General features: G+C 40.4%; 1 protein-coding gene across 12 annotated transcripts in view; it reads right to left on the bottom strand.

Moving 5' to 3' along the window:
• ABCC9 (ATP binding cassette subfamily C member 9) overlaps nt 1–14,932 on the bottom strand; it is a 68,799-nt gene extending 53,867 nt beyond the window's left edge. For 3 of the 12 annotated variants that reach the window (XM_069003344.1, XM_069003341.1, XM_069003333.1), the window contains exons 1-8: nt 14,810–14,930; nt 13,418–13,495; nt 8,139–8,242; nt 6,495–6,660; nt 3,549–3,690; nt 3,058–3,179; nt 1,998–2,164; nt 1,085–1,327 (exon numbers count right to left, since the gene is read on the bottom strand). In XM_069003344.1, the coding sequence (XP_068859445.1) occupies nt 1,085–1,327; nt 1,998–2,164; nt 3,058–3,179; nt 3,549–3,690; nt 6,495–6,639 (819 nt within the window). In that variant the 5' untranslated portion in view covers nt 6,640–6,660; nt 8,139–8,242; nt 13,418–13,495; nt 14,810–14,930. Of the gene's footprint in view, nt 1–1,084; nt 1,328–1,997; nt 2,165–3,057; nt 3,180–3,548; nt 3,691–6,494; nt 6,661–8,134; nt 8,243–11,810; nt 11,894–13,417; nt 13,496–14,809 lie in introns of those variants that run through there. The other 9 variants (XM_069003343.1, XM_069003340.1, XM_069003336.1 and 6 more) reach the window with 8 other exon arrangements.
• Between the last annotated feature and the right edge of the window lie 680 nt (nt 14,933–15,612).

The following is a 15,612-nucleotide window of genomic DNA, read 5'->3' on the forward strand; positions in this document are numbered from 1 at the left end:
ATTTATGCAAGTGTTTATATGTGCATGACACACACTGAGGGAAGCTACACACTGAAAGTTTGTGCTCATGCACACAAGCAATAGCACGTTTAACTTGCCTTTTGGCATCTGAACTGCATTTTTGGGCAGGCACAGACAGCACCTGCAGATGTGAATGAGCTACAGACAAATGCTGGCACCCAACTGTTGTGCCTGTCACAAAGAATGGCACAGACTCGGGTCCTTGGGTCATGTAGGTGCATATCCCTCTTTAAGTAGGGTTTAGGCACATTAAGGATATGGCCTAAGGGATGTATCTCTCCCAAGCTGCTGTGAAAAGCTCAGTTCCAAAGACTCAGTAGCTTTCTGCCTAAAGCAGAAGGATCTTGATGTCTGGTCTCTGTAATCCTCGACTGCAGAAGGAAAGAGAAGCAACCTATATCTATTAAAATATAACCAATTGTACTGATCATTGTTTCATCTCAGAAGGCACAGAAAGGAGCCTGCAGCTCCATTAGGTGGTAGGAGCAGAGAGCTGCATAAATGCATCCAGAAGTTTCCCTGGAAAATCCTGCCCTACCCAGTGAGTTTTCCCAGCCATGCTTTCTGTACTGGGTCTGGCTGGGTTGGAGTTAATTTTCTTCATAGCAACCTGTAGGGTGCTGTGTTTGAGTTTGGTGACTAAGTCACTGCTAAGACACCAGTCTTTTGGCTATTCTTGATGTGTGGTTTTGGCTATTTCTCTGTCTGGAGAAAAAAAGATGAAGATGAGTGTTTCCAGCTGAAATTATGGACAGAATGTCTTCCAGTTTCATAAGTAGCTAAGATTTAAACAAATCTTTCACTATTAAAATCTAGCAAGTGATCAGTCTGTTGTGGTTTTAGTTTCCAGTTGCACTCAGTTTGGCAACTCTCTCCTGCTATAAATCCACTTAAAACCAAACAGTAACTATTGGATTGGAACTTCCTAGGCCAATGTTTCACCTTGGAACAAACAGTCCTAAGTTAAAAGTTCCTAAAACGAGGATTTCATGAAAGCTGAAGAAATTCAAAGTGACGCTTTGGCTTTCTAAGGCCAAACAGTGACACAGACATCTGTGGTTACCTTTTGCTCCTCATAGGCTTCTTTGAGACAGACATAATTTGTCAGTGCTCTCATTGCAATTGGGAGCTTCCCGATAGCCTTCAGGTCCACAGGTTTCTTGTGAGCAGATATAATGAGAGTGTTCATCCACCAGTAAGTTGCCTTTGAGAGCAAATTGACAAAGGGCTGCAGGAACCTCACCCCGAGATCCTGCAGATCCTCTGGAGGCTTTACTTTCTGAGGGTTCATGAAGAACACATACCTCTGGAGAGGAGAAAACAGACAACATGGGCTCAGGAATTATCTTATTCATAGTAATTTTTTAGTAAAAACGATGTGCAGGACAACCACAAATTTGCATTTAAAGGTAATTATATGTTGAATTTAAATATAAATTTGCATGTAAATGGGATCATTTCCATTTTGACAGATAAGTGGCAAACAATTGACCAACATGGGATGTGGATACAGCTCTGTACCATATCAGTACCACTTATCTCGAGCTGAGCAACAGCAAAAATTAATTCTTGGGAAATAATTACATTTTAAATTATCATGGCTAAGAACATATGCTGGCACATTCACTACATAAATAGTTCATCAGCACTAACACGCCACATATTTTATAGATTGCATCCACACACCTATACCATCCTCATGTGCACAAATACACATCTATCTATACAAATATGTGTGCACTTTGTGTGGGTAGATACACACAGGCACACACACCAAGCCCAGGGGATACATCAAGAACATACATTTTAAAGAGATTAAATCACCACTGATTTCCACAGAATTAACCAAACATTTATGGCCAAGCTAAACTCGGGCCTAAACTTGACACAAGCTGGAGTTCCTGGGACTAAGGACCCATCTTCATCCCCATGATACCACTGATGTTTTTCCAGATCCTGAGGAAGAAGCCACATACCCTGACTCGGATGACATTGATCTCCACTGCCATCAGCAGCCCATAGAGGATGACCATTATTCCAGTGATGCAGAAACGCAGCTGAGAAAAAGGCACCCCGTCCTGGCAGTATCTGACAAGTTTGATGGTTTTGGTGACAAAGGCCATTATCCAGTAAAGGAAAAGAGCTGTAAAACAGTGCAAGTGCATAATTTAAAAATAAATAATAAATAAGTGTAACTACACCATTTTAGCTTCCATGGCTTGGTACAATGCAGGCCCAGTGATCCTCTATGTCACCAGCCACTGTTTTCTTTCCTGGGCCACAACCCTTCAAAAAGATCCACAATGGCAGCTCTTCACACGGGTAGGAAAGTCCACTGAAGGGGATTTCCTCTGAAGAGGAACTTTGTTCTTAAAGTGAAGGAAAAGGCACATAGCTTAACAAATGTCATATTGCCTCTTTGAAAAAGCAAGGTGCCTCCCAAGTGAGAATATGGAAATGTGCTCATTTTGAAAACGAGTTTATGGAATGTAGTGTCATCCTGCATCCTGGCTGGTATCTGTCAGGGGCTTGTTCAGGTGGTAGAGTTATAGGCAGTTTGGACAATATACCTGTATGGAACATTATTCTGCAATGTCTAGTCTGACCATCTCCTGACTGAGAGAGCGGATGGGATAATCTCAGAATCAGCTGCAAAATATGTTGAGAAAGAGCAGCATCTGCACAGGATGGTTTGTGGTCAGATCACTTTTCAAAGTGGCCTTTTGAAACAGACCTTTTGAATGCAGACAAGGTTTTCCTCAAAATAATGAGCAGTGTCAAAAAACACCTAAAAGCTCATGACAGAAATGCAACAGGCATGCAAGGCTTTCTCTTTTGTGATAAATTTAAAAGCAGTTTTCAATGTGTACCTTGTGAAAGGTGCAGTAACTCCTATGATACTACCAGTTGGAAGAGCAGAGAATTATTCCTCTCTCTTTTAATATTCTCTTCAACATCCTCTTCAACCTACACAAGCTGACTTTGGCTAATATACTGGGATTTGTAAGAGTAAATAAATTTCAGACATAGACTTACCCAGCAATAACTTTGGAAAGTTGGATGTTTCAATATTATGGTAATAGACTATGGATACAGTGGCAGCCACAAATCCCATTATAGCTGGTAGAAAGAGATGCAGGTGGCGAGATTTCATTTGTCTGAAAATAAGTAAGGTACAAATTAGTGAATTTGGTGCCTTTTTTTCAGCATTGTGTGAAACCATAGGTGCTCTGATAATCTATTTAAGAGGACAAACAGGACTTTCCTAGAGACAAAAAGATTTTTGTTCTCATGAGTGCTTTAACTTTTGGTCAATATTTGCTTGCCATTATAGCTCAAAAGAAGAATAAATGCTAAGAACAACAGCTTCACCTTCATCCCATTAAAACCTGGGCAGTTCATGAAAGGATTCTATGAAGTTTTTGGGGGAAAGCCTCCTCATGGCTTACTAGCCAGCCCAGCAGGCATTAACACTGTTCATTAACAAATGCAATTAGCGTGGTTAGCCACCACACTCTGCCACTTACGTGTCAGAAACAATCCCCTCCGCTATTTCACACACGTGCACGAACAGCAGGGTGAACGTCAGGATCCACCGCAGGTTGTGCCCGGGGAAGTGCAGCCAGGTATTGTGGTGAATCTGCACTTTGGAGCTCTGGCTTCCCCAGCCTGGGAAATGATAAGATGGGAAGAGGAAGGTTGTCTCACAGCCAGTCAGTGACTGATCTGGTTATCAACTTTCTGGGCATACTTATACGCAATCAACACAAGACTACAAGGGCTGTTGTTACTAAAAAGATGACCCAGCAGTGTCTCAGCTGCCTCATAATTTAAATCAAACCCTGAAGACAAGGAGACAATACTTTTCCCAAATTACAGTCAAAGAGAAGTTATCCCTGGCCGAGAAAAAGGATAAGAAAACAAAAGAACCCCGGACATCCCAAGCGTCACGCTCAGACAACAGGGACTGACAGATTTGAAATGATGGCGTCCTCACGTCCTTCACAGTCACAGACAAGAGCAGGAAAAAATCCCAAGTGATATAAAAGCTGGATCCTCAGACGAGGCCTCCAAGATACACTTACTTGAAACAAGTAACATTTTTGATCTGTTTCAGGCCTGTTTGGGAGCACAGTCTGAGGGAACGCTGAACAGTGATTTCACAGCTTCTGTCCCTCAGGCACAGCCCAGCCTCCTAGGCCTCTGCATTCCTGGCCCTTTAAAGCTCCCAACACAGTGCCAGGACTCAAATTAATCAACAAATTAAACCTGAAGCCTATTTCCGTGTCATCACCTCAGATGTCACCTGTCCTTTCCAGGCAAGATCCTCTCTGAAGCCAGCAACCCAGCAAGAAGGGGGACACAGAGGATCTGAGGGAGGTGACAGGGCTGGGGGAAGCTGAGGCCTGACCACAGGCTGACTTCTCATGGTGGCGAGCCTTGGCCTCTGTCTCCTTCCCACACAGATACAGGGTTGTCCTGAGTCAGGAAGCCCAAAAGTCCCTCTTACTGTAAGGCAACTCCTGGAGTTCCCTGACAGGCTTCCCAAAGCCCATAGAGAATCTCAACAACAGCACATTTTGGGGAAATAAAGAAACCAAACAAAAAGAAACAATTTTGATTTTGATTTTGTGCTTTTGATACACAAGGATGCAGCATCTCATTGTGCTTAGAGGCTCCTCAGGTGACTCAGGAACACACAAACCAGAACCTAAGTTAATTCATTCTTGGAAACTGTCAGGATTTCACCATTTCATCCTCGTTTAAGATGCAAATACTGCAGGAACAAATTATTCTCTCTTCTCCTTGAGAGAAGCATATCTCAACCATTTTCCATCATTCTCCGAAACTTTTCTAATCTAATGTGGCTTTCTTTGACCTTGCTCCTATCTTTGTCTCTCCCAAGCCGCTTTTCATTTTTTCTCTGCCCATATATCTGCACAAACACAGCTCATCACCAAATTTCTGGTTTGGAGTCAGTCTGTACTAGGGGCTCCAGTTGGCTTTCAATGCTCTGTTCAACAACTATTTGTCCTGATAATTAGCATACAAAATAGAAACCAAATAATTGCATACTTACATAAATAACATACAATTTAAACTAATTTTTTTGTCCTAACTTTATTATGAAATAGAAGGAATTTTCAGTGGCTGCAGTACTATTTCAAAATTGATTGGCTAATACCTCTAAAAACAATCGAAGCAGCACTTGATGTTAGAGTGTTCTAAAATATTATCTCTGCCCTCAGACCTTGCACTGTACTTCCATCAAACACTTCTGCACAAAGCCCTGTCCTTCAAGGATGACTTGCATCTCACCTCAAAGGAAGAGCCAGCACTGAGGTAAAAATCCAGTGCTGTTGGAGAGAGTTTCCATAACCCTGGGGTTTCTTTCTAGTCTTTGGTTATTAATTTATTAGAATTTGTTTCTTATTCTCTTGCTTAATTATTTAATTAGTTTTTAGTCACTGGATCATGTCACAGTTAGGTAGAGAGTGTCTTAACCCACAGGTTCCTGTAGCCTTTTATTCAAGCACTTTGAAGTCTTTTACATAATGAAACCCCCTAAATCTCAAGTTCAGATATAGTCCCAAATTCAAATCTTCCTTGTGGAAGAAATTAATACAATGTACATATGCAACACCAGGAAGGTAACATGGAAGAACTGACATGGCCATTTCTCATGCAGTTGTCAGGAGAATATTAATTTTCACTAATACTTTTGATGGTTATACAAGTCTCTTGATCTCCTATGATCAGTTAGCCACTGTTTGACATCTCTGGAGAAGTATTAAACTGCGTTTATTTCACCACTGCAAATTAACTGGGATAAAAAGACCACTATAGAACAAAAGTATCATTAGAGTACTAGTTTAGATGGGTTTTTTTACAAGACTGTGTGAATTAGAGCCCCTCCACTGTCCTAAATTCCTCAGGAGGGATTTATCATTTCTTATTATTCATTCCCGTGGGGAAAAAAATTCTCTCTATTGCTCTACTTTCATTTACAAATGCTGGCAAAAGAAGGAATTATTCTATCTTAAATATTTCCTACACTTCTCCTAGCCTTGGATCCAAGGTGAACATTTTGGATATTCTCTAGAATTCCTGTAATTTCAAGGAAATTCAGACCCACTGCTCTAAGTCTTCTAATATCTAATAATAGCAAAGGTTGCAAGTTGCCAGTTTCAAATCTGAAGAAAACTTCTACAGAGAGGTTTCACAGCATTTGGATCTGATCTCTCTGGTTCTCATCCATCTCTTCATGCTGATTAGCTCAGATTTGTATCTAAAATTCCCACATTTCAGTGGGTTGGCCTCACATCCTCTGAGTGAAGCCATTCTGACTCTTCTTTTTCAGAATTCATAAATACAAAGCATCTAATGGTTTCACCAAGCCCATGCAAACACGACTGAGTATAAATACATGCTCTAGTGTTTGTGGGATGGCAGAGCTCCATGGAATAACTCACCAATGAACAAAATTGGGAAGGTGATAAAGAGCAGGAAGACATGAGGGACCAAGTTGAGGGCATCCACAAAGCAGACGTTCCTGAGGACGCCAGCACTGATGTTGTAGGCTGAGGTATTGTCATTACCACAAAATGCGAGTCCCATCTCTTCCAGAGGGTCTGGCTACTACAGAAAAGAGAGAATTGTTGACTACCAAGAGTGCTGGCATTCCCCTTGGCTAAAGACAAAATAAATATAATAAAGAAACCGGGAAGGAACAACCCATAGAGAATAACACAGTCGTATTTTGAAAATTATTTTGGGCTATGTCAAATACAAGCACATTAGAAGGCTATGTTTATATGACATTAGTATTATTTATATTTTGATAATATTCTTTATATTTAGCTGCATTCATTATTTAAGTGCTATTTTTAAATACATTATGCTATAACTTCTAGTGCTCATTATAGGCACAAACACCATGCTGCAAAAACTCTGTAAGAATATAAAGAAAGGAAGTAGAAGATTTGAATAATAAGTATTTCCATTTCTCATAACAAAACCCAAATGGACAGAAGCTGATTTCTGTGTGTTGCTGTTTCTTTGGTGAGCCAACACTGTCTGTGCAATATCTCCAACAATTTGTTGCACTGCATTCCCAGTGCAAGTTCTGAACCTTTGGTATTTGTGATCTGGCAGCCTTGCACTCACTGATATTTTGTATTTCTTCATTGTCACATAGAACAATGGACACATACGTGAGACATTACAGATAAATGACAAACTCTTAACCAAAGTAGATTGCCTAGGCAGTAAATCAGCACTTATGCTGGATCCTGAACACCCTTATGCTTAGACTCATCCCAGCAGTCTCTGACTTCCATGATTTCTTGTGAGATTATCTTTGTATACCAAGATAAGCTCCTGTGTTTGTGCTTGCAGAGCGTGGGCCATAGAGTGACCCAGAATTATGGCCAGGTTCCGGCTCATGGCAACCTGTGCATCATTTATTTTCATTCTTCTCTATAAGAAGATCAAACAGGATTGCAAAGTCTTTGCTTGCTCATTTCTTTGCCTGAGACTTACACAGCAACAGTGCTGAAGAATAAGTTATGCAAACTCATTCACCCACACCTTTTTCCTTTCTCAAATTTTACATGCTAAAATAGAAGGAATATATTTAATTCAGCAGAGCATCTGTCTGCAGCAACGTTGGCATTAATGAGTTTTGCAGAATCAGAACAGGATAGAGATGCAAAAAATGCATGAATGCTGTTTAAAAACAAAAAAAATCAGCTGAATGGGGAGAAAAAGGTTTCCGTCTTTCCTCAAATAGTTCAATTAGTTCTGTAAGTTTAAACAAGGTAATCATAACAAGGTAAGCATAAACAACACAAGTAGTCCCTTAGAGACAGAATAAACATGCAGACTTTCACAACGATACAGAATTCAAAGAGGCACTTTGAACCTCTGCTAAACCCCCTTCTCGCTTTTAACCAAGATCTTTTTGGATCTGAAAGCATAACCCATATCAAAACACGTCAGTGAAGAGGAGTTTCTTTGAAAGGAGTGTGATAAATGCATTCCCTTTCCCAAATATATCAGCAGTTTATAGCTGAGATTTGCCAGAAGTTAAGCGTAACTCGCATTCACGTACTCACTGTGAGGCAAAAGCTGAGGCTCAACCAACTCAAACTTCAGGAACCACCACCTGCTAACAGTCCATGTGCTGTAACACAATTTGATGGAGAGTTTGGCCCATTCTCTATAATGAATAGAGTGATATGACTACTATCATTCTATCAGTTTGTTTCTCTATCAAAATACATTCATAAATGCATAAGGCTAATAACAAAATAGAAACATTCTGTTAATGTGGGCTCTGTCTGAATATATCGAGGAGTTATTAGCAAAAAAATATGGAATTTTAAAAACAAACACACAGAGGTTGTTTGGGTTTAATTTGTAAAAGCTTGACATGTCTTTTTTAAGGGAAACATAATGATAATGGTAATCTCTTGAAAATCAGAAGTGCTGTTTCCTCATTTTTGTCGAAGGTCAGAAGTCCAAGGGAGTTCTGCTGGGAATTTTCCTCCCTTTCCCACAAGGATGACTCTTTTCTGAGGCAGCATAAGATGCTGTTGTGGTCTAGTGGTTGGAGTGGTAATGAAAGGCAGGAGAATCCTGGGTTCAGATGAGCACTGAATCATTGACTCCCAGTGTAGCTTTTGGCTTCTAGCCAAAAATCAATCTGGGAGAAAAGATGAAAACCACATCCAAGGGAAGCTAAGGGAACTGGTGGTTTTTTTCCAATTTTTCTGGAAGGGAAATGGAATAGAGGCAGCAAATGCTCAAGTGAAGGACTATTAACTGCAGGGAGGGTGTTTTCTCCTAACTAGAACCCACCATCAGTTTGCAGATGTTTCCTATTCCACCTCAAACAATAGTCCCTGAAAGCTCTCGGGAAAGATGCATCTTTGAAGAATCACATCTGAATCTTCACAAGAATCTGTGCTGTGCCTGGTTTTGTGATGGAGTATGTCCAGTAACACTCTTAAAACCAATTGTCCTTCACACATTGACAGGGCTGAGAAAAGAACCTGGTCCTATTAGTTAATATTGATGTCTAGAGACAGTGCCCATCATACTGGTGATATTTTTCAAGAGAAGGTATGGGCAGTCTTTCACCATACTTTTGTTACAGGTTCATTTCAAAAAAAGAGAAGTAGAATTTAATCATCTTCTCTTAAAATGTGAGAGAAAGTCAAGCCTAGGTTGGATAGCTTGAAAAAATCCTCAGAAAATAAAAAAGATTACATTGCAAATGAAATGAGATAGGGTAATTGACACTAAATTCCTAAGATTTTTAATAGAGAACTTCATCATGAATCAGTTTATCTAGTCACCATGTTCATTAAACTTCCACAGGCTTAATGTCTATCAAAATATTCTGATCAGTGACGTGATGCTGTATTGAGTATTTTTGGCCAAACCACTACACCAATACAGCTCATAAAATGTCAAATCAGAAAATGTACAACTTCCTTGCTTAGCAGCACCCTGCTCAGGACACACATCCAGTACAGTTTGGCACTGACAGGGAAGCATTAATAGTCCAGTGATCCCTCCTCCCTCCATTCCTTCCTTTCTTCCACCTATTTGTCCATCTCCCCTGTGCTGGGAATGAGCTGTGGCTGGAAGTGGAGGACTCATGTTCTGCATCTGTTGGCACATCCCAAATTTCATAACACAATCTGCTGCTGGCAGTTCTCTGGGTATTCAAGAATGGTGCATGAAAACACCCTGCACTACCTTAGAGCTCTGAGAAATAATGTCATCTCCAGTGTGCCTTGTGGGGAGACAGGAACCCCTCCATCATTCCCTTTCCACCCATTTCTGGTCCAGAAAGCAGATCCAACACACCCTCCACAGTTTTGTGACACAAACCACTGGATCTTGCTGTGTTTTTTGGAAAACTTAGACACAGAGGAAATTCTGCAGGTGGAGAGATGCACAGACCCATCACCCCCTGGAATAAAGCATGTAACGTAGTTCCTACCTCTTGGCTCAAGTTTCCTAGATAAGGGGAATATACTGGACGAAGTTTTGCTGATATCAAAGGGAGGATGCTTTGCATTTACAGTCAGTGCCCTTTGGTTCGAAGCTGAAATTAGCCATTACTTTCCGCTGCATCAGGGCATGCCCCTAGAAGATCATTTTCATTAGCCTCAAAGTTTAACAAGCTGTGCTCATCTCCAAAGAAGGACAGAAAGAAAAGCCCCTAAGGCAGAAGAACAGGGCATAGATTTCTCTAGACAGAACAGGGCATTTTTCAACATTGCTTTTGCAGCTCTGCTAAAAATAACAGGAGTTGGACCATGACAAGTTTTCAGATGCAATAGCTCATCCAAGAAAACAGTGCAGCCTTCAATCTTTTTCAAATAAAAATTTGATAATACAATGGCCAAATTCCTTGTGTGCATACTCAGATCCTATGCTTGGAAAGTTCAGTGTAGCTATAGAAAGACACATTCTTAGGGCTGCAAACAGTGTAAATGGCACGTTCAAAAGCTTCGGACTAATTAAGAGTGTCTAAGTTGCATTTTCAAACAGTATTTCATTAGTGGGAGTTAATGCTAAAGAGATCTTTAATAATTCTAAGAATTTTAAAGAGTTTTAAAAGGCCTCAGCTGCACTGACTTTTAATGAGTCCTAGTGAAAGCTTTCACTCAAAAAACTGAGCCTGGAAACTAAGAGAGATTGAAGATCTTGACTGCAGTGACTCAGTGAAAGGATGAAAAGACACCATTCCCTTCTTTCTGTACAACCATAAGATTCCATGAAATGAAATGAAATGAAATGAAATGAAATGAAATGAAATGAAATGAAAATGTGAAGAGGAAGAACAACAAATTAAAAAACCAAAAGAAGATGAACAAGAAGAACAAAGAATTGCAGTTGTGCTTACTGCTGTAACTCATGAAAAAACTGCAGCAGGAAGGGAAGATGGAACACTTCTATGACTGACCACTGAACAAATTTGGTTCTCTTAATAAAAATAAAATTATTCTTCCCTTGGCTTTAACTCTTCTAGTAAGCAAATGCTGGACTTCAGTCAGAACTAGATCTGTAGAGAGGGAAATAGAGGTATCTTGCCCATGTGAGGAAGTGCTGTTGGTTTCTCTCCACATAACTAAATACACTGAATATTTTTCTGGTTTCCCCACAAAAAAAGACAGAATGCTGATCACAGAGAACAGCAAAACCTGTAATGCTGAAGGTCTTTGAATTAGACCTAAGCAAATCAGAATATAGAGCTGACTCAAGTTTTCCCACCCTGTGGCCAAAGGTGATTTTCTCCTTCCCAAAGATGAGGAGACAGACTTTTTAGGTGGCAGTAAGTATGCAGGGAGAGATCAAAGGGGTAAAACTGGGCTGCAGAGCCACATTAAGAGAAATTTGAAGAGATTTCTGTTGTAACAGGGATGGAAGAGATTAAAGCCTTTAATCCTCCATCTCAGAGGTTATCACATTCCATAGCAGCAGCTGCCCTCCTACACCTGCCAGGACCCTTCCTTGGGAGCACTGGCAGCAGCATAGAGCCAGCCTGGCTGGGAGGGTACACAGATGAATTAAGCAGCAAAGCCAGGTGGGCTTATCACCCTCAGCAGTCTGCCTGCCTTGCTGTGGACTCACAGTCCAGCAGAGAGCCACGCAAACATTAGTTCAGTCTCCCAATTAACAGTCTTAATCTCCGTGGTGCTGTTCACAAGATAAGAAGCCCTGCTCACATCAAGCTTGACATCAGAGCTGAACTGCTGCAGTTACCCTACCTCAATTCCCAAGTTGGCTCATGCAGGACTTCTCAAGGACATATGAGTGGAGAAATGTCCACCAGCCTCTTAGCAAAACTTTATCTGTGGGTCCCAAAGGAAGGGAGGAGGCGCTGGAAAGCAAAGGCCTCTTCTCATATGGATTGACCTTTTCTCTAAGCTCGTGTTTAGGCTGGAATCTTTGGGGCTAAAAGTTTCTCTACAGGAAGATGGCTTTGACTGGCAAACAGCAATGTCTGAACAAAATGGGAGCAGTCTAACTGCCACACTGAGAAAAGAAATTGTGTAATCTAAACATTAATATTCTGGAAAACAGATGAAGGGGTAGCAAGTTAGTTGGAAATTTGTTGGTCATCTGCAGTTATGAACCACTACTTCTCATCAGGTAGTAGCAACTTTTCCAAATAACTGTTGAGGTGCTCATAAACTCATTTAAAAAGAAAATGTTATTCATAGTCATTACAAAAAATGGCTTTCCCAGAGAAAATTTCACTTGCTGTTGAATACAGTAGGCCAACAAGTTATGCTGGGGTGACTGCACCAAGGTGGGTACACCACAATGTATTTGCTTCACTGCTAATTATTGCAGGAATGTTATACTTTATAATAATGTTGCCAAGCATGATAGGTTTAATCTATCATTTCGGACATGGAAATGTAGTAATGGGACAGAGATCATCTGATAACCAGCATGTGCCATCTGAGGACACCAGCTGCATTCAGCAAACCCAGCAGGAGTGCCGAGTGCCAGGTAATTTTTTGTTTTAACACTTGTAGGCTGGCAGGCCTTCGTCCTTCAAAGTTACTGTCAAATTGCTCACTTTAACTTCTGTCTTTATGAACTCTACAACTCATCAGAGATTCTCAGAGGTGGTTTTTCCTTCTCCCTTTGAGAATGGCCTGTGCTGAATAGTCAGTATGAGCTAAAGCTACCAGCCACACTTCACAGAGGAGGGAAATGGGAAGAACAATCTGGAGGATGGGCCCATGTTGGTACCAGTGGAAGGCAAGTTTCATCTCTCCTTTACATCATTTGGGAATCTGATTCCCTGTTGGTTTACTTTAATGAGATGTGAACTATCTGAACAGCAGTTCACCCTTCAATGAAATAGCTAAAAAACCCCTCATGTTCTTTAACCATTTAAATTTTTTGCTAAGGTCCCCATTACTGGCAAGTCGAGACTTCCCAGTTTTAGGCTAAGGTGGACAGACACAGTTGAAAGAGAATAAACAGAAAACAGCACAAAAGGGATTCATTAATAAATATTCACTGGGAAGAGGAGAGAAGTTTTGGGAAGAAAGAAAATAGGTCAAAGTCGTAAACATGGAAATGACAAAACATTGAACCTAAACACTCACAAATCTCATTTTAACAAGCATAAATGGGGATTCTCAGGGCACTAAGCCAGTTCATGAGATATATTTTCCATAAGCAATTCTGAAGAAGACAATGGAAAAATGGTAGATAATCTAAATTTCCATTAAAATTATGAGAACATCCTCACCAAGTACAAAACTATAAGAATTCTAATTAAAGACATTTTAACTACCTTAAGGGTCTTTTAAAGTGGACTTAAAAATCTTCATATTCAAGAGTTTCATCTTACCTGGATTATCACTCTGATCGTCATGCTCTGCAAGGTACTTATGACTATAAAGAGTATAAGTACACTCCTCAGGTGGAGCTTGTTTGGGGGAATAAGAATATTTTGAAAAACATTTATTGCAGTAGTTCTGTTGTCCATATTAAAAAAAAAAGATATAAATTGACAGTTGCACTTCCTAATTAAAATATATCCATTTACAGAGCATACTTGTGTCTCAGTTCAGATCAAATTTAATTTTGGTCTTACATATAATGTGCATTATATGCCCATATATACATATAAACATGTATGTATATACATATGTGTATGCATATAGGTGCAGGGTGGAGAAAGTAGTTTTACAAAAGTACTTAGTTCTTATCTTCTGAAGAAATCACAAAAGCAAGAATTTGTCTTTCCTTCTGGAATTTCCCATAGTAAATTTTAACTAAGGACAAATGATTAATTTAGAGCTTTGAATGCACACAATGGAAGGCCTAACTCTGAGGTTTTCCACAGATTTTAGGTTAGTGCTCTGAATCTTTTTCCTTTCTAGGTTTAACCCTTCTAGTTTGCTCTTCTTACCTTCCTAAAAGCACTGTAACCCAACCGATGTGATCTACAGTCTTGCAAAGAGTTCTACTGAGGTAACGGCTTAAAGCACTGCCCCTTTAAAATCTATTTTATCAAAAATGACCCAATACAAAATACAATTTTCTTTTTATTCCTTATTTAAGCTGTGACCACCTATGCTCCACAGACCCCTCTTCCTTGCTAAGCACTGTCCCAGCTCCCCTGGGCCTCAGGATGATGAATTACCTCTGGTGCTTGTCAGCATTCGCAGCGCTAACTGCCGTGTGCTACAGCCTGATCCAAACGGTGCTGAAGTCAATGCAAAGAATCTCATTGACTTCGGGAGCCTTCTGGATCAGGCTCCAAACACAGGGAAAATCACAACAGCAGTGGTGCTAAACAGGCTATTGGCACTGCAAAGCATTTCACACAAACATCTGCAGTGGTCTCACACATCTAAATACATCGCTTTTTTTTTTCTTTCTTTTTTGGAAAGCTTCTCCACACAATGCGATCCCCAACACCAGCGTGCTACGCTGCCTGCTGTAAAACCTTCGACTTCACATTGCCAAGACAGGACAGTTTAAAAAAAGAAACAGAACCCTGTGAACAGCAGCAAAGAAAACATCAGCAGGAGGGGACGGTAAAGGCTGAGAATGCCTGCGGATGGAAAAGGAAAAAGAGATTGGAGTTGTAATCCCAGGAAAGAACAAGGAGCAGCCCTGTCCCACAGATATAAGGGGAAGGAGGAGGAGGAGGTGGTTAGTGGGAGATAATGGGGGGAGGGTCATCGCATGCCCCGTTTGGTTGCTGAATGTTAGATCAAACTCTGCAGCTTACCTTTGTAAACACAACCCCAAAATACCAACCCAAAGTGTCACTCGGTTGTGCTATGTGATCAATATCATCCCGATGGCAGGATTTTCCTCCACTTAGTGAAGCCGCTCCAAGCCCTGGAGTGGATTATTTTTAGGCTGGTGATGGGAAGATCAGCTGCTGCCTCCTATCGAGTTTCCAAAGTGCACAAACTCTTCTTGCCTTTCTCATACGCTGAAGGGGGCAGGAAACTGGGAAGAGACAGGCAAGCAAAAAGCACCAATTTTTCGCCTCCTGAAGCTACAGTCCCCTGGGATTTCTTCTGCTTGCTTTTATTTTCATTTTTCCTTGTCTGGAGCAGTAAGATTCCAAGAGGCTGCAATGCAGCACATGGACTATTAGCAAATGGCTGATCTGAAGGAATTGATTTAGACAGGTAGTCTAACTTTTGGCAGGATTGCGGACATTCAGCTTTTTGATTTCTCTGGAATTAATCTTGGATAATTTGAATTTGGCAACATAATTTTGCATCTCTTCCACCATCTTAAGCAGAAGAGTCTACTCAGATATTTTACTTTACTTACTTAGCTAAATCCCTCCAGCTTTTTTGCTTAAAATACAGACCAAATCTTGCTTTTTGATCATAGAGGTCTGTTTCCTTTGACACAGCTTTTTTAAAACTTGAAATAAAATTCCAAACTAATTTGATGCTCCTACCAGGAATATAGTTTTGAATACAATAGCCCTTATTTACATGGGATAATATTTTTTAGTTGCAAAATCCATTGTATATGTTTACTTAGAGGTAAGGAAGTCCCAAGAGAGCC

The sequence above is a fragment of the Aphelocoma coerulescens genome, chromosome 1A (genome assembly GCF_041296385.1).
Source record: "Aphelocoma coerulescens isolate FSJ_1873_10779 chromosome 1A, UR_Acoe_1.0, whole genome shotgun sequence".
Taxonomy (NCBI): Eukaryota; Metazoa; Chordata; class Aves; order Passeriformes; family Corvidae; genus Aphelocoma; species Aphelocoma coerulescens.